This window comes from Oenanthe melanoleuca, chromosome 4 (genome assembly GCF_029582105.1).
Source record: "Oenanthe melanoleuca isolate GR-GAL-2019-014 chromosome 4, OMel1.0, whole genome shotgun sequence".
In the NCBI taxonomy this organism is placed as follows: domain Eukaryota; kingdom Metazoa; phylum Chordata; class Aves; order Passeriformes; family Muscicapidae; genus Oenanthe; species Oenanthe melanoleuca.
In genome coordinates, this window is record NC_079337.1 from 58,555,826 (window position 1) to 58,573,649 (window position 17,824).

Consider the following 17,824-nt stretch of genomic DNA (forward strand, 5'->3'; position numbering starts at 1 on the left):
TTGATAGTGTCCATTGATAGTGTCCATTTGTGTTTTTCTAAATTTTATTTTAATAGAGATGGTATCAAAAAGCTATGCATGAAAGCCTTTGAGTTTTGGAAGTAGCAAGAATAATTTCAAAGTTGAATATACAAGTAACTGTAATGTGGATATAATTTTCCATAGGACTGTTTGACTGTGTGTATTGCTGATACTTTGCATTCTTGATGTTTGCTGTAATACTTCAAGCATTGAAGTAGGTGGAAGTTGTGTAAAGGTAGTTTTATCCCATTAGGTAATGGTTTTAGTGTACTTTTTTTTAAACCAATGTTTGTAGGAAAAGTAAAGATAAAATGGTACCTGACTTCCTAGTCCTCTCCCATAGATCAGGGTGATACAGTAATTAAGGGCAGAAGGATCTCTGAGGGGCTAACTCTCAGGACAGAGTCTACTTAAATCAGGTTCTCAGGGCTCATTCACATGAGCTTTGAATGCTTTCAGGGTCAGGAGTTCTGTCACATCTCAGGCAACTTGTCGCAGTGCTCACCTCCCCTCCCTACAAAGCCTTTTCCTCTGGAGGCTGAGCAAGCCTGGTTCTCTTGGCCTCACTTCATGTGGCACTTGCTCCACACCCTGACATCTCAGTGCCTCTTTGCTAGTCTTGCTCCAGTGTGTGCCAGTGTCTGATTACAGACACGGTTATGCTCTGTCGTGATTTAGGATTGTGTAAGGTGTTGCACCAAGGGTGGACTTTCTAACACTGATTTTAATATTTTTTTCTCTCCCCATTGTTGAGCTGTTACATATGAAAACAGCTTGCATAGGAGAAATCTTACAGTGAGATTTTAAGACATGGAGCTTGTGGTCATTTTTGACTTTAATTTCAAAATCATGTAAGTGAAAAAAAAAATTAAATAGGTCCTATTTAATAGGTTAAATATTTTTGTACCTCATATAGTGTCTGTTGTTTGTAAACTCCTTATTAGCAATACTTTGTAAAAGCAGTCAGTCATAGGAACTTAAGATGTTTTTACAAATAGAAAGAATGGAAAAAACTATCAAGACTCACTCCTGAAGAAAAATTTTGTCATTGTTTTCAGTGTTGATGTTGCTCTAGTTGAAAAGCTTCAAAGGGACGGCAGTAGGGCTGAGATGTGAAAGCATTATCTTGAAGACTTTTTTTATATCCCTTTTTAAGTTCTCAAGTACATCATCTTGGTGCTTTCCACTCCTGTAAGCTTCTCTGTCTTTTTCTTCTCTAGGAATATGAAGAAAAAACTGGACGAGCTCAGAGACCACTCTCTCCTAAACAGAATGTGAGGAAGAATCTTGATTTTGAACCACTCTCCACTACAGCACTTATTTTGGAGGACCGACCAGCGTAAGTTTTGGAAGAGTCACAGTGAAGGTCTCTTTAAAATTAACCTAGCAAAAATTTTCTAGCTCAGTATATTTGCTTACTCTAACTTCATCAGATTATTTAAAATCTAAAGTAGATTTTTTTTTTCAAACTAGTGAATATAAAATTGGGTTGCTTATGAGAAAAATTATGCAAACAGAAGGAATTTTATTTTATAATAAAAGCAAGTGAAGGTAGTTAGTTAGGATAGCAGAGCTTTAGTTTTGAGTAATTCTATCTCCTAAACATGATTAAGGGATTTTTATTTTCCATGAGAGAGCCTAAGCATAAAACAAAGCTGATATATGCTAAAGAAATTGAGAAGCAAGAATACAGTGTCCTGTTTACACAGAGAAAGACCACACCTCCATAAATAATGAAACAGTATAGTGATTGCTCTGCAGTGAGTTCAGCATCACATTTTAAGGGTTGTCAAGCACTTGATGAGTTGTTTCATACCTTTTACTGCACGGGGATTTTTGCATATGCAGACTGACTCCAAAGCTATTTACCAGCAGCTGATTTACTGTGTTTTTCTCCTGAATTACATGAATTCAGTCATGCTTAGTCAATTTCTGATTATGAATGTGATCTGGTTTTATGGGCATGACATCTGCATTTTTAGTAGAGTTGCACATTGGTGTGAAGAACTGGCATAACATAGATCTGTGTTTCCATCAATAAACCTGTATGAAAAATGCTCATATCAAAGTAGTCTATTTATGATTACTTAAGCAACTTTCTGGCTTGGCTGATGGACTGTGTGGCAAGATACTGGGAGATGTAGAAAATTGTTATGGCAAGCTTTGTTTTGTACAACTGGAAACAAAACATACTAGCTTGTCTGTTGTATTTAAAACCTGTCTGTTAAAAATCTCTTCTGTTTTGGGATAATCTGAGTAGTACAGTGTTCAGATAGATGGAATTAGTGTTACATTACAGGAAAATGTTCAGATTTTGGTTTCTTTCCTACTGTTGGTAGAGTGAGTAACTTCTAGTGGAGAAGTATTTTTAAAATTAAAGACAATTGAAACATCACTTCTTTCGTCTAATGGGAGAACTGCTCTGGACAGCAGTGCTGTCATCTTACTCTCACTAAGGAATCTTTTTTAATTGTTTATCTACGGTTTGCATACTATTTTTTTTTTATGTTTACCTATTAGGCTTTGAGTAGTTTCTTTTTTAAGACTTCAGACAGAAAACTGGGGAGTTGTTTTTGTTTTTTTTTTTTTTTTTTTTCAAAATACCTGCTCTTGATTTCACACTCATTTGTAGGGCTTAGGTAGAACTTCACGGTAAGAAATCAGTAAATATTCCATAGTGCCTCTAGCTCCAACTGGAAAAAGTATTAGTTGAATTTTAATAGATACTAAACATCATCTCACATTTATGTTGGTGATGTTAGGACATAGGGGAAATATTTTGAGTGGTAGAATTTAAGTTAGCAAAACTTGACTTATTTAATCTGGTTTTCCTTTCCAAACTTCCTCTAACTTAAATAATTTCTGAAGACTTGGATTTAAAAAAAGATGCAGATTGATTTACCAAAGTGAAACTGGAAAAAGAGTAGATTGGTCTCTGTGGTTAACAAACCATTATTTCACCAATATGAAAATTTGCTTTTGTTTTTCTAGTGACAATCCTGATTTGGAAAAATACTCATAGGCCAGTATCTTGTGGTTATGTGTATATTGCAGACTGTGATTACATAAATAATAATGCATGCTAACTATTAATGGTGTTGGGGGCTGTCAACTGCCTGAAGTGTGACACCTTACAGGAACATGAAAGTGAATTTTGGCTTAGCTTTTCTATTAACCAAAAATAAAAACTGTTCTAGGAATAAAATACAGCGTTCTACAATACGGAGGAACAAAATAGTTAGTCATTTCCTGTTTTGGTGTTTTACTGGTTCTGTACTTGTAAGAGATACGTATGGTTATGTTATTTACAAATATGATTAGCTGAAAGGTCATATGAACACATGCATTTGTATGGCAGAGTCTTAATCACAAATGAAAATGTTTTGTTAGTATTAATAAGTGGAGAATAGTGAGGATGACTCCAGTGCCACTTGTTGCTCTAGAAGAGAGGGAAAGGAGTTAAGTCTTTAAAATAGACATGAGGTTTCAGAGAGCAGAGGGAAAAGGCTGGATTGGGGAGTCATTATGTGTGGGTAAAGAAGTTGTGGATGTAACTGTTAGACAAGGTGGACAGTACAAAAGAGTACAATCCTATATCTTACCAGTTCAAATCAAAAACGGCCAGCTTTGTATATACCAGTATATTCTCTTTATGAAGATCAGCGTGTGGGTTCAGTTGGTTTAATAATAAATATGCTGAAATTACCAAATGTAAGGAAATTACTCAGCGTATTTTATGTATAAGCGTACTCATAGCTGGTCAGTGTTCTTCCCTTCTGCTGACTCTGGCAAAAAAAGATTCTTTCCAAGGATCTATTGTTCTGCTCTTTGACTGGTTATTTTGACAAGAAGCAGAGTGTACTTTTCGTTTAGAAGTGTCTAGAATTTTATTTAGACAGTCATGCTAACTTGTAACTATGTTTTTTTAAGGAATCTTCCTGCAAAACCAGCAGAAGAGGCTCAGAAACACAGGCAACAGTACGAAGAAATGGTGGTTCAAGCAAAAAAAAGAGGTGATGGAATTTCTTGTCTTCAGAGGAGAAAAGTATAGGGGTATTTCTAAACCTGGAATGCACTTGTGTCAGCCTGTTGCTCTGTAATGTGAGGGATCTGTTTCTCCTCTCAAAGAAGCATCATTGTTGAAAAGCCCAACCCCAAGCTGAAAAGAAAATGGTCCTAGAATCCAGCAGGAAATAATTTTTTAATCTGTAGCTCTTAAATGAGAGGCATCTATTTGTGGGTTTAAAAACTTAGTAGTATATTGAAGTAGATTGATGATCAAATTAGTGATGACTGGACTTAAAACTGCAGGATATTTGTCAGTTCCATGCTGGAAACAGCCTTTTCAGGCTGTAGTACATAAACACATAATTTTCCACATAGGAAAATGTGTGCAGTTATGTTCATTTGATAATCTCTCACTTAAAATTTACAGCCTTTTTTAGGGATTTGCTCATAATTTCTTGCCTGATGTTTTTCACAGTAGTGTCTTAGTAACTCCAGATGAACAGCTTTGCAGAGCGATACATTGTCTAGAGGTCAGGAGATCAAAGACTGTAAACACTCTTGTTGGTTAGAGGAAAATTGAAAGCCTGCATTTCAGCAGGCTTGCAAAGAGCTTGTATCAAAGCTGAAAACAGGCAATTGCTATGGTTCTGCTCAGGCACAGCTTCTGTTGGGCTTTAAAGTGGATCCATCAGGTAGAATGTGTCTATTGCAAAGACCTTGTTCATTGTACTGCTGTTGTTCTGTGAGTTCTGCTTGCCAGGTGAGCACCTCCTCATACTGCAGGCAGCATATGAATGCACACCCATGTTGTGCTGTAGAGACTGCCTGCATTTGTCTAACAAATTTGCCAGTGGAAAAAGCAGTAGTTGATAATGCAGGAAGAAATACTGAGTGATAATTCCAAACTGCAAAATACATCTAAACTAGACATGAAATATGTTTTCTTGTTAGTGAACTGAAGGTTTTCATTTGGGATGTCTAACATTTAGATTATGCATATGTGAGGTAGCATCAAAAATGTGCCTTTTGTGATTTCAGTATACCTAAACTGTAATAGAAGAATGAACACAAAATAAAAATTTTTATTCATTTCGTCTGTAGTTTTGAGTCTGCCATAAAAGGGGTGGGGCTTTATTAGGAAATACTCTGACTTGTTCTACTAGGTGAGGCTGTTGGCTCCCTGAGGTGCTAATTAAAAGTTAATAGTGTGGTTAGATTTGAAGAGTCCAAGAAATTATATATTATCTAATTCCCTTTGTCCCATTTGTTGAAAATGAAACTTATGGTTCCAGTTTGTTCTTTATTCACACTTGCAATCACTGCTCAGCTTGCTGTGCTTGGGAAATTTTAATACTTTGAACAGTTCATTGTACTTTAGGGTGAACACAATGTGCTTTACATGTTGCAGAGCCATGACTAACTGAATATTTTGTTTCTGGTTTTATTAACTTAAAAAGGAAATTCCTTTTTTGCAGAGCTTAAAGAAGCCCAGAAGAGAAAGAAACAACTGGAAGAACGCTGTAAACTGGAAGACAGCATTGGCAATGCTGTTTTAACTTGGAACAATGAAATCTTACCCAACTGGGAAACTATGTAAGACAGTATGTTATATTGAGTTTTAATTAAAAATTGCAGTCTATATCCTGAAGAGAAATTGCAAAGTTAGGAAGCATAATTTCTAAATGGAAGCTTGGAAACTTTTGTTAGAAAATCATTCTTGAACAGCTACAAAAGAAATAAGCAACATCTTTATTTCTACAAGGTGGTTGGAAGTAATGCAGTGCTAAATCTTACTCGTCTTTAATGAGGACTCAAGATACTCAGAAACTGAAGCACTGAGGAATGATGTGGTAGAGAGTGTAAAAGCATAAGGCATAGTACTTGAACATCATTCATTTATCAGAAATGGGCTTTCCTTGACTGTTTGAGCTGTTAATGTAACATCAATGTAGATAAAAGTATGGGACTGGTTTATGAAGCCTCTTTCCAGAATGGAATACATGCTGGGATAATCAGATGTTGGAAAAAGAAATAGGGAAAAAGTTATTTGTATAAAGTGCTAGAAGATTTCCTCCAAAGACATGGGACAGGCAATTGAAAAAGTACCTTGGTGGACTTTGCTAGTCTTCTTAAAAAAACCAGCCCCCCCCAGTGCTCCAAATACAGCCACCACAACAACATAGACTATAAACCAACAGCACTCAGAATTGCAATTTGCTTAACAATGGAATTCAGTTATCCTGAGAATATATATTAACAGCATGGACAGAATTTGTTGGAAAATGTGTTTCTGGAAAACTGAAGTATAGTAAACTAAATCTAAACAATTTGTAGACTTACGTGTTTGCCTTTAGTATTAGGTCACCTTTTCCTTTATTGGTTTATAAATTCACAAGTTCCCCAATGTGTTCACTGTTTTACATTTTAGTTTTTAGAATCTGCTGAAAGATAAATGGATTGTTGTGGTTTTAGCACTTTTCATTGGTGCTTAGGTGCTATGTTGTTCCTCCTGCTGGGCTCTCAGATTGCTGAACATCCACTGCATTCTTTTCAAAGCCTGTTTTCTGTTAAAATTTGTTTTAAGCTCCCACCTAAAAGTTAGTCCTTGTCACATCTTCATGCATTTTTCCAGAGGCACAGAACTGCAAAGATAGGTGGGAAGCTGCATGTCTTTGCACAGCAGGGTGATGACAGTGGGCAGAGGGTAGATTTCCATAATTTATTCCTGTATTTAGTCTTGTGTAGAGCTGTCCAGCCTTTAGCATAGGCAATGGCATAGATGTGGACTTCCTTTCCATTTGTTTACTTTTTGCTCATAATTTTTCCTAATCAAGTGTGGCTGCAGATTATTATGTGTGTTGTGATTGCCATGCTTCTGTCAATATAAAGCCATTACATTGTAAGGAAGGAAGGTTTCCTTTGCAGCTCATAGCACAACAGTACTAAAGAATGGGTATGTATAAATTGTATTTGACTTCTTGGGCTGTTGATGTTTGTTTTGGTTTGAATCTCATCAGCACTGGTAGGAGGATATATTTGCAATTCAGCTGGCAATGAAGTATTTCTTAGACAAATCTGTTTTACTTTAAACAGGTGTTGTTCCCGTAAAGTCCGAGAGCTGTGGTGGCAGGGCATTCCACCGAGTGTGAGAGGCAAAGTCTGGAGCTTGGCAATTGGAAACGAGTTAAACATCACCCATGGTGAGGCTGCTGTTTTTTTGACATATTTTACAAAGTGAAATAGCATAGGGACATTCTTGTATCTGTTGTGGTGTGGGTGTGAGGAAATGTTATCTAATTATGCTTTTCTTGTGCTGCTTTGATGTGTTTTGTTCAAAAATACAGCGTCTTTTAATCTTGTGGCTGTTCTAGGACTGCTGCTGTGAATTGTTTCTGAATATTGCTGTCACTGTGTCTTGTTGGATGGAGATGGTCAGAATTAAAGACTCAAGTTTTGGTTTTTAGGCTTTTTTTGTTTTTGAAACACAAAATTTTTGTTAATTTTTAAATGCCTGTGTGTATAGTGTGCTTCCTTTGATTGAATAAAGACAACAGGTTTTTAAGATACTAAAAGACCCCAATAAGTCATTTTGTGAAAATAGAAATAATCTATTACTTCTGAGTATAGAAAAATTCAGCTCTGAAAGATTAACATATGTAATTAATTCCAACATGGAAATGTAGTAGACTGCCTGTAGTCCTGCTGTATTGTGCTGCTTTTCTGTGCATTGCTTAGTTACCTTGAGTATAGTTCTTACATGTAATTTGCTAGATTTTCCTAATTATCCATTCAGACTGTAATTTTGAACATCAGTGCTCTGCAAAAAAAAGCAAATATTTGAACATAAAATGCAACTTGGATTGCCTTTCCTTTTCACTTAATATGAAGTTACGGGTGAGTAGAACATGTCTTTAAAAAGCCCAGTTAGTAGTTCTGCTGCCATTAATGCCTAGGGCAGTGTTGCCCATGTGGTGAGTGGTCAGTGGACATGAGTGTGCACAAATAGTGGACTTGGTTTTGTGTTTTTCTTTTTCAGAACTGTATGATATTTGCCTCGCTCGGGCCAAAGAGAAGTGGCGATCACTTAGTACAGGAGGGGCTGAGGTAGAATGTGAAGGTATGCTTTTTGTAAATGCTTTATGCTGTGACAGAATAAGACATTTTGTAAACTAGTTCCTTAAAATGAAATCATATATTTTAAACAACAACAAAAAAATCAGTATAAAATTGTGTTCTGGTAAAAAGAAAATGTCTTTTAGTGAAAGCAAGGAATAGCTGTATTTTTCTCAATGAAATTCTGGTGTTGTACAAAACACAGTTGTTTGAATTTTTTTAATAAACAGTTTCTAGGTATTCTTACTTTGGTGCAAATTTGTAGGAAAGCTATGAATAGTAGTTTGGGGAATGTCATTTGAATTGCAACACTAAAATTCTTTTCTGCATCTATAGTTTTGGGATTGCAACTTGAGTTAAAGCAGAAAATTGCATTTTAGTCCCTTATTGCAGCTTTAAGCTCAAGTCATTGGTGTGTTTCAGAGAGCATCAGGTTTTTTTTGGAGATGAATTAGTTTGAGATTTACTAATTAATTGGAAGAGTCGATTGTGTTTGAGAGACTATGAAACTACATGCAAATGATTGAAATTGCCTTCAGTAGGTAATTATGCTGAGCAGAGAAAAAAAACAGAGAACATACATACTGGCATTTATAAGCAGAAAAATGTTTTTGATTGGAAATTCCCATTGTTCCCTTGTTCCCTTAATATTGTTTATATCTTAAATAAGAAAACATCTAGTATGTTTCCAGTTTCCTCTTGTACTTTATTTTCTGAGTGTAGATGCTCATGTGATTGATACAAGCATTGCCTAGTGACAGCTTGCACAGTAAACAGCAGTAGGTAATTCCCAGCTATACAGAACAGACAGAATACCAAAATGACATCTTGATACCAGAAAGGAGACTAATGCTATAGAAAATACACTTGGTATGAGGTCTGTTTCAGTTATGGAGGGTGCATTACAGTGTCAGTAACAAGATCTACAAGACTCAGTAAGCATGAATCTGAAAGGAGAGCTTTCAAAGTAGTAGGGATAGGTGCCATCCATCACAGGCTGCTGCTTTAGGACTTCCCTCTTCCACCACAGCTTTTCCACAGAGGCAGCTACTTCAGGATCCTGGGAAGCCTTGTTGGAGGTGAGGGGGTCACAAGTTAACAGGCTTCTATCTGGCTAATGATTTGTCAGCAGATACAGGAAAAGTGCCTGACCTGGCTTGCCCTGCATTTTTCCCCACTTGAGCTCAAAACATCCTGAGGGTCACTGGGCACTGTAGAGCTGCTCTAGGTCAGGATGTACTTTCTGCTTAGCCTGTCTGCTGAATTTGGGGAATTGTTCTGTCTGTGGCCTTACTCCCTAGCATTCACATGAAAATAAATAAACTGTGCCAAGGGTAAACCTTACTGGAAAATACAAACAAGAGCAAGTGTACACAGTCCTTTGTAATAAACATAGTAACTTTGGCTTTTGCAGATGCTGGATTTTCTGCAGCTGACAGAGAAGCAAGCTTGGAGTTAATAAAACTGGATATCTCAAGAACGTTTCCTAGTCTCTGTATATTCCAACAAGTAAGCAATGTTAACTTTTGTCCTGACATCTTGAGGAAATTAAATTTACATAATCTGGCCTGTTCCTTGGTTGGAACAGGCTGTTGAGTTTTGAAGGAGCACACATGTTGAGAGGATGAAGTTCCTAGAGATTTTGGAAAACAAGAAGTAATCTAGAGGAGAGTAACATCAAAGTGCATACAAAATCCCAAACTGGTAATCATTGTGATTTATCTAACCTAGTTCATGCTGGCTTCTGTCTGATGAAGTGATGTAGGTGAGTGTTCCACAACACTGCTGGTTATAAATACACAGTAACAGAGAACATCTCAAACAAATGGGACTGGTTGGCATTTTTTGGTTTGATGCAAAACTGATTTAACTTGTATGGTTTTGGTGTGCTTTAGTGACTCCGTTTAATCGAATTTTGTCCTTTTATGCACAGGTTTAGATTGTGATAAATCAACAATTTTAGGCAAAAAATTTCTCCCTTTGGAAATTCTCAGTCAGTTACAGTACTCAGTGCAAGATATGGCAACTGTTAATAGAAATGTGAAATTCTTTTTAGCTGTCCGTGTCCATCTCAATATGCTCTTTCTGTGTTATGGCATGTTTTTGTTTTGACTCTTTTCTTCTTGGTTGACTTTTGCCTCCAGTCTCAGAGACAATTATGTGGTTTGCATTATTGTTCTACTCCTTGACACTATTGCCGAAGTGCTGCTGAGCTGTAAGGAATCTCTTAGGCTTTCATTCCTGTTGTATCAGTATTTAATATCTAATCAATGTATTGGATGAACTGTATGTATTTATAATAAATGGAGTTTGAAGAGTTGTTTCATTCTGTTAGAATAAAAATTATTTGGAATAGTTCAGCTGTTCTAAGCTACATTGGGAAAGAGTGTGTCCTTTCTCAGCAGTAATAGAGGCCATCTGTAGCACTGCAGGTTTTTTTAACATGCTTGTATAATCAGATGTATTGTGCTGTTCTTGTTTAATTATAGGGTGGTCCTTACCATGACACTTTGCACAGTATTTTAGGAGCCTATACTTGTTACAGACCTGATGTGGGCTATGTAAGTGAAGAATTTATTTTTTCAGGGGTGGGGAGGGAGATATTTTTTAGGGGAAGGAAGGATTTTATTAATCTGTCATTTTTGGACTAGTATAAATGTGGGATTTGTGTCTGCTTTTTTCTGTTTCAGCACGTGTATCATTTATTTTGCTAGATTTAAGCCTTTTACAGGTTAAGTAATTGGAAAAGTCTTTTGCTGAAAAGTACATAATTTGAAAATTTGAATCAAAGACAAGGTGTAGTTATATTCTTATTGTTAATATCAATCTTACTGAGACTGCTGTTGAATTGAAATGATTGGTATTTCTGTGCCTTAGCATTGTGAGTTTCTGGACCAGTCTCTAAAGCAACACCTATTGGAGCTACACAAGCTCAGTCATAGTGTTTGAAGTAGTGATTATGAGAGGACTGAGTAGATTTCATTTAGTCTCTGTATGCAGAACAGGGTTATACAGAGACTTATTCTTTATTCAGGACCAGTTTTAGACAAGGCAAGTGTAGAGAGGAGACGTTCCTACTTTGTAGGTAGCACATAATGCTTGGCCAGAGCTGCTGAACATGACTGCTGGGAAGTGAGACAAAGGGTAGATCAGTTGCTGTGCTTCATGGGGCACAGCAACAACTTGTTGTGTTGGGAAGGAGCTTGTTCCTCAGGTTTGCAGGAATGACAGTCACACCTTGCTCCATGTGACTCACAATGGCAACACTGCACCCTCAGGGTGAGAGAGGTTTGCCTGGATTCTACAATAGACTTTGTAGAGAAAGGGAGCAATATCATCATCTTATGGTTAGTGTAACAAGAGTATAATGTTAAACTGGGTTTATTTATCAAATGAGTCAGTGCAGTTGTCTTTAACTGCTGGTAGTTTATTGAAAAACAAAAGTACAGGCTTTGTCCCTAGGGTTCAAGTCCAGCTTTCCACAAATAAGGATCTAGATGACCCATCCCTGGGAAAAAACGAATTACTTTGAAACACCTTATTCTTCAAACAAATCTTTATTCTGTATATTTGAAAGTGTTGTCAACCTAGCCTATCTTAAGAGTTCAACTTGGAGTCTTTGTAAGAAGGTGACATGGGAATTGTTAGCTTCCATGCGCTGAACATGTGATATCAAGGGGCATGTGGGTTAAAAAATCCTGCTTTTCAGAACATTTCTCAAGATGCAGAAGCTCAGTTAGAGCATCAAACACTAGTGAACACTAGAAAAAATCAGGCACCATAATACTGTTATTGCTAAAGGGTAACACTTCTCCTTTCTTTAGGTGCAAGGCATGTCATTCATAGCAGCTGTATTGATCTTGAACTTGGATACTGCAGATGCCTTCATTGCTTTTTCTAACCTTTTAAATAAGCCCTGTCAGATGGCATTTTTCCGTGTGGACCATGGCCTTGTAAGTATGCAAAAAACCTGTAATCAACATGCTGTGAATAATGTATAGAAAAAGTTTAAATAAATAAAACTTAATGATTTCAGCAGCTTGGAAAATAAATCAGAATTTATTTTAAACCAACACACTTTATAAACAAAAAAAACCAACAACTCAACACACATATGCCGAATCCCTCAAAAAAAGTGAAACCCAACCAAATATCAACCTCTTTGATCAGGACATATGAATGAAATTGTTGAGTAGCTATTTTATGATGCTCAGAGGATAGTTATGAGAATATTACTGTAGGTGGTTTTCAGCACTGCAGTTGAAAGCTGAAAACGCCTTAATATTAAGTATATTGAAAGTACTTTTTATCATAGATAATAGGTTGCTAAAAACAGACTGTTGCACGGAGAACCAAATTTTCCATATCTTCCTGTAGCAGCTGTGTTTGAGTCCCATAGGCTTCTATTCAGAGAAAGAAACCTCTGACCCCTCAAGTTTTCACTGGGAGCTGATTGCCTGATTTTTCTCTAGAGTCTCTAAAATTCCATGTCAGCAAGTACACCAGCAAAATAAGACACGTCTCCTCAAATGTGGCTTTAATTTACTTCAAAGGTTTTTTTTTGTGTAAAACATATGGCATTCTGTCTTTCTTTCTCACTTACCTCTTAGCACTATGAAAATAGGATCTGCCTCTTAAGAGTTCAAATGCAAGAAAATAAAGTAAGGGAATGGATGATGGCAACAGTTACTTTTACTGTTTAAAAAGTAGACACTAGAAATCCTATCAGTATTCCTGCTGGAAAAGCATTCCCTGTTCAGTCCCTGAATTTCATCAGTTGTAAATACCATGGGAAAATATGCCACAGGGCAGACAGCATTGCTAGGAGCAGTATCAGCTATCTCCATTACAGTACTTGGATAAAGAGGACATGCTCGTGCATCCAGTGTGTAAATACAGTTTTTGTGAAGATGGTTTTAGAATTGAATTGGACAGAATAAGATAAATATTTTTTTAGCTGAGCTAGTGGGGTTTGCAATTCTTTCAGATAGTGCTGTTCAGTTCTGTTAGCCTGACCAAACAGGGACTATGGGATAAATGTGTGCTTACAGAGGGCAGAGATGGTGATACATGAAATATTAATGTCATGAAAGCAAACCCATGATTTAACAACACAAGGAAAATGTCATCTAATATTTCAAAGAGACTAGTGACACTTTGCTTTCTGTGGTGTGCATACTAATCTGCAGTCTACCCTCATCTTTTTGTGTCAGCTTAATAAGCAAATGCTGATTTATTGTATAGTAAATTAATAAAAAATAATACCAGCATAAGTTAGTTGTGTGAATAGTAGTAATTTATACACGTTTATCTTGACTTCTTTTGTTGGTTAATTTTATTAAATGATATTTTTTTTTCATTATTACTAAGGAAATGTCTTGTTAAATGTACATTTGATCAAAATAACTACTGGTACTGCTGCCCACATTGCTATCAATAGAAATGACTGTAGCAGTTTTGTGTAAGGTCCTGCCTCTGCAGTACTTTTGAAAGTAGGAACTTCAGTAGAAATGTCTTACAGTGGTGCCAACAGATTATTTTGAAAGTAGGACTGTCTGATGCATTACCTGCTTCCTTCATTATACTCACAGGTCTCATAGGTGCTTGGATTTCATGCATTTAAAAATCCACACTGGGAAGCTGTTTCAGGGATACAGTTCTCTTAAAGTGGGTTCCTGGATTTCATGTTTGACATGAAACTGTTTCTCAGTAACTGATGGTTCTGAGATTTCAGTAGCTTCAGTTGTTTCTCTAGCATATACCCATCTCTGATTGACTTAAAGCCTTATACTGACTACCAGGCTCAGGTGATTATTTGTCACTGTTAAAGAAAATACTCCACCATCTGTCACTTCATTCAGAGAAAATGGGAAGTAGTTATGTAAGGACATTAAAAAAACGTGGAGAAGAAACTTTTCATCCTTTAAGAGGATTTCACACAGAAGTCTCCTGTTTTGGGGAGAAGTATGCTGTTGCAGCTCATACTTTGAAGAAATCAGAGCCTTTCTTCATTGCTTTTATGGGATTTGTATTACTGAATCATTCAAGGACTTTGCTTAACTTTTCTCTCTATAGTTTTAGGGAAGGTGATTAAATAACCTTTTGATTTTAACTCCTACTTAAATGGGAAGATTTATTTTTAACATGCTCTCTGTTATGAAATAACACTCTAATTCTAAAATAGGATAGAAGTCTTAGTGTTAAAAGCTGTGAAGTTCAGGGCTTATGATGTCAGAGAGTTACAAACTGTTTCTCTTGCATAGATGTTTTGTCCCAGTCTTTGACCGTTTTGTGTGAAACTCATATCTTCCTTTTTGCAAAAGAAATGCCTTTTATCTAATTGTATGTATGTTATTAGTTTGTATTAGGCTATTAGAATAGCTTTGTTATTAGAATGTGATTTATGACTGGAATATGCTGGACTCTTCACTGTTGCTGTGCACTATTAACATTACTTTAGTTTTGTATTTCATTATGTTCCATTGGGTCTTGGATTTTATTCAGTATAATATTAAATTACTGCCGCAAGCATAAAACACCATTCCATTAGAATTATTTTGAGAAGTCAGTAAAAAACTTTCCTCCTGCTGGTATTTTTCTTTCAGCAGGAAGCTGGCCAAGACCCAACACAAATGTTACATTGTTTAGTATGAGAATCCTATATAGAGTGGATCTTAAATTCTTAGTGCTTGCAGATGCTGCCTTTTATGTAAATGCGTAGCTCTTTTTGGTATCATGTAACTCATTGATCCTATTTTTGAAGAGTGTTAATCCTAAAACAGATAATACATTTAAGCTTGTTAATAACACAGCTGTTTATTTTCTCCCTGTTATATTTTCCCAGATGTTGACTTACTTTGCTGCATTTGAGGTGTTCTTTGAAGAAAATCTGCCAAAGTTATTTGCCCACTTCAAAAAAAATAACTTAACTCCAGACATCTATCTAATCGATTGGTAAGATGTTGAAAGTATAATTATTAATTTGTGTGACATACAGCTCTCATGTCAGAATGACAGAAACTAGAATGTTCTTATCTGGTTTAATATTCTTCTCAGTTAAAGGCTTTATTTTTTGTTCAGTATTTGATTTGTCAATCCAAATCATTCCCACTTACTTCTGTGATGTTTAACATTTGCCTAACCTTTATTACTGTACTTGTGTTAAATTGGAAGCTTTTTTTGCAATACTGCTGGATAGAAGTGTTTATCCATATTTAGTGCCTTTTTGGATTCATCTGGGAGAATTTGTCTGTTGCATGTGCAGGTGCATACCAGGGTCATCTATTCAGAAAATATTGCCAGTCTTGTATTTGAAATGTGTACTTTGTCCTGCACAGATCAGGAAAAACTTAATTAAAACATTTGTCCATACAACATAAAACTACAGAAAAGCTATTCCACTTAGCAGATAGGCAATTAGAATCTTTTTATTAGATGAAACTCTCTTCCCTTTAAGTTCTAGTATAATCAGAACATTTTCTGTAGAGAGGAAAAAAGACAAAGATCTTATTTGCACTTCTGCCAAGTTTCAGTCAGGAATTATGCACTCTAAATTGAGTGTTTGCATTTATGCCTATCAAACCTTGGTTTGGGACAGTTAAAAAGTCTCTTTTCAGCAGGACTTTATCAGTTTTGAGGTGACATGAAAGATTGTGAAAAATTGGTTTGCCCTTACATTGTTGATAATTTCTTCTGTTCTTAGCTATCTGACATATACCTTAAGTAAAAGAATAAATGCCCAGTGGTAGGAGTGGGATTTTTTTTTTTCCTAGGATTAAAAAGCCGTTCTTTTGGAAAATAATTGTAATGTTCATGCAATTTTACATGAATACCTCTAGCAGTACCCTGATCTTTAAGTCCTAGTTGGTCTAGCTGGTAGCACTCAACATGTTGCTGATCTCTTAGACAAAAACACATTTAAATAAATCAGTCCAATACAGGCTCAAAGTTTGAATATATTAATTTTCATGGGATCACAGAATTTCTGAGGTGTTGGAACACTCCTCTGAGATTATCTAGTCTAAACCCACTGCTTAAAGTACAGTCAATTAGAGCAGCTGGCTCAGGACCTTGTCCAGTTGGGTTTTGAGTATCTTCAAGGAACAGCACTCCACAGTCTCTTAAGGCAAGTCTGTTCCAGTGTTCAACCACACTTGGTGGTTAACAAGTTTTTTATTTTCCTGTGCTTAAAATTGAATTTCCTGTATTTAATTTTGTGCTTGTTGGCTCTTGTCCTTTACTGGATACAACCAGGAAAAGTCTGGTTCTGTCTTGTTTTCATCCTCCTATCAAATGTTTTTAGATATTTAGGTCCAAGCCATCTCTTCCAGCTGAACAGTACCAGCCTGCTCAGCCTCTCCCTCTGTGTCCAAGCCTCTCATCACATTCATGTGAGCTGGACTTGTTCCAGTATATCCATGTCTCTCTTGTACTGGGAAGCCCAGAGCTGGCTTGTCAGCGCTGAGTAGATGGATGACCTGCCTTGGCATGCTGGTAGTGGTGTTTTCTTCTGCAGCCCAGCAATTTGTGAACTATCTTTGAACAGCCTTGCTGCAAAGGCACACTGCTGGCTTTCATTCAGCTTGGTGTCCACCAGAACCTCCCTGTTCTTTTCTGCAAAGCTGCTTTGAATCCATTTGGCTTCCCAAATACACTTCCTACCCACGTGCAGGACTTGGCATTTCCCTTTGCTGAACTTCATGGGACTCCTGTTGGCCCATTTCTCCAGTGTCTTAAGGCTGCTGTGGAGTGGTATCAGCCACCCCTCCCAGTTTTACACCACCTGCAATCGTGCTGTGGGTACAGTCTAACCCATCATCTAGGTCCTTAATGAAGACATTTAGAAGATATCGAACCCTGGAGTGCACTACCAGTGTATTGGCTCAAAGCTATACTTCATACCACTAAATGAAAACCTTCTCAGCTTGACAGTTCCAGCCAGTTTTCAGTCCACCTCACTATCTGTTTATCTAATCCATACTTCATCGGTTCATCAACAAGGATTTTATAGGATACAGTGTTGAAAATCTTGCTGACATCAAGATACACGATGTCCATTCCTCTCTCCTCTTCCACCAAGGCAGTCATCCCACTGGATAAGCTCTCAAGTCTGTTCGGGCATTATTTTGCTTTCATAAATCCATCCTGAGTTCTTGCAATCACCTTTTTGCCGATAATATGTTGTGAAATGATCTCAGGATGGCTTCTTACATTACTTTCTCAGGGATGGAGGTGAAACTGACCAGCCTGTAGTTCCCTGGATCCCATCTCTTAGAGATGGCATTTCTTTCCTTCAGGTCCTCAGGAATTTCCCCTGATCACTGGGATGTTTCAAAGATAATTGAGAGTGGCCTCACAACACTAGACAGTTTCCCCACATATCTGTATAAGCCAAATTTATTTAAATGTTCCCTAATATGATCCTCCTCCAGCTAGGGTAGGGTTTCCTTATACTAGGCTTTTCCACCGGTCTGGAGGACCTGGGATTCCTAAAGGCAAGTCTCAGTAAAGACTGAGATGAAGTTGGCAGTGAGTACCACAGCTGTCTGCATATTCTTTGTCACTGGGTTTCTTGCTGTGTTCAACAGTGGGCTCATGTTTTCCCGAGTCTTTTTTTTTTTCCCCCCCACTGATGCAGGAAAGCCCCTCTTGTTGTCCTTAACATCCATTGGTTGATTCAGCT

The 17,824-nt window shown here is 36.9% G+C and overlaps 1 protein-coding gene across 3 annotated transcripts in view; it reads left to right on the forward strand.

The window, feature by feature from the left end:
* Nucleotides 1–17,824, forward strand: part of TBC1D14 (TBC1 domain family member 14) — a 59,851-nt gene that overhangs the window by 31,952 nt on the left and 10,075 nt on the right. For 2 of the 3 annotated variants that reach the window (XM_056489931.1, XM_056489933.1), the window contains 9 exons: nucleotides 1,242–1,360; nucleotides 3,952–4,034; nucleotides 5,505–5,622; nucleotides 7,123–7,229; nucleotides 8,066–8,146; nucleotides 9,557–9,651; nucleotides 10,632–10,703; nucleotides 11,967–12,095; nucleotides 14,987–15,096. In XM_056489931.1, coding sequence (XP_056345906.1) covers nucleotides 1,242–1,360; nucleotides 3,952–4,034; nucleotides 5,505–5,622; nucleotides 7,123–7,229; nucleotides 8,066–8,146; nucleotides 9,557–9,651; nucleotides 10,632–10,703; nucleotides 11,967–12,095; nucleotides 14,987–15,096 — 914 coding nt within the window. The remainder of the gene's footprint in view (nucleotides 1–1,241; nucleotides 1,361–3,951; nucleotides 4,035–5,504; nucleotides 5,623–7,122; nucleotides 7,230–8,065; nucleotides 8,147–9,556; nucleotides 9,652–10,631; nucleotides 10,704–11,966; nucleotides 12,096–14,986; nucleotides 15,097–17,824) is intronic. The other variant, XM_056489932.1, reaches the window with a different exon arrangement.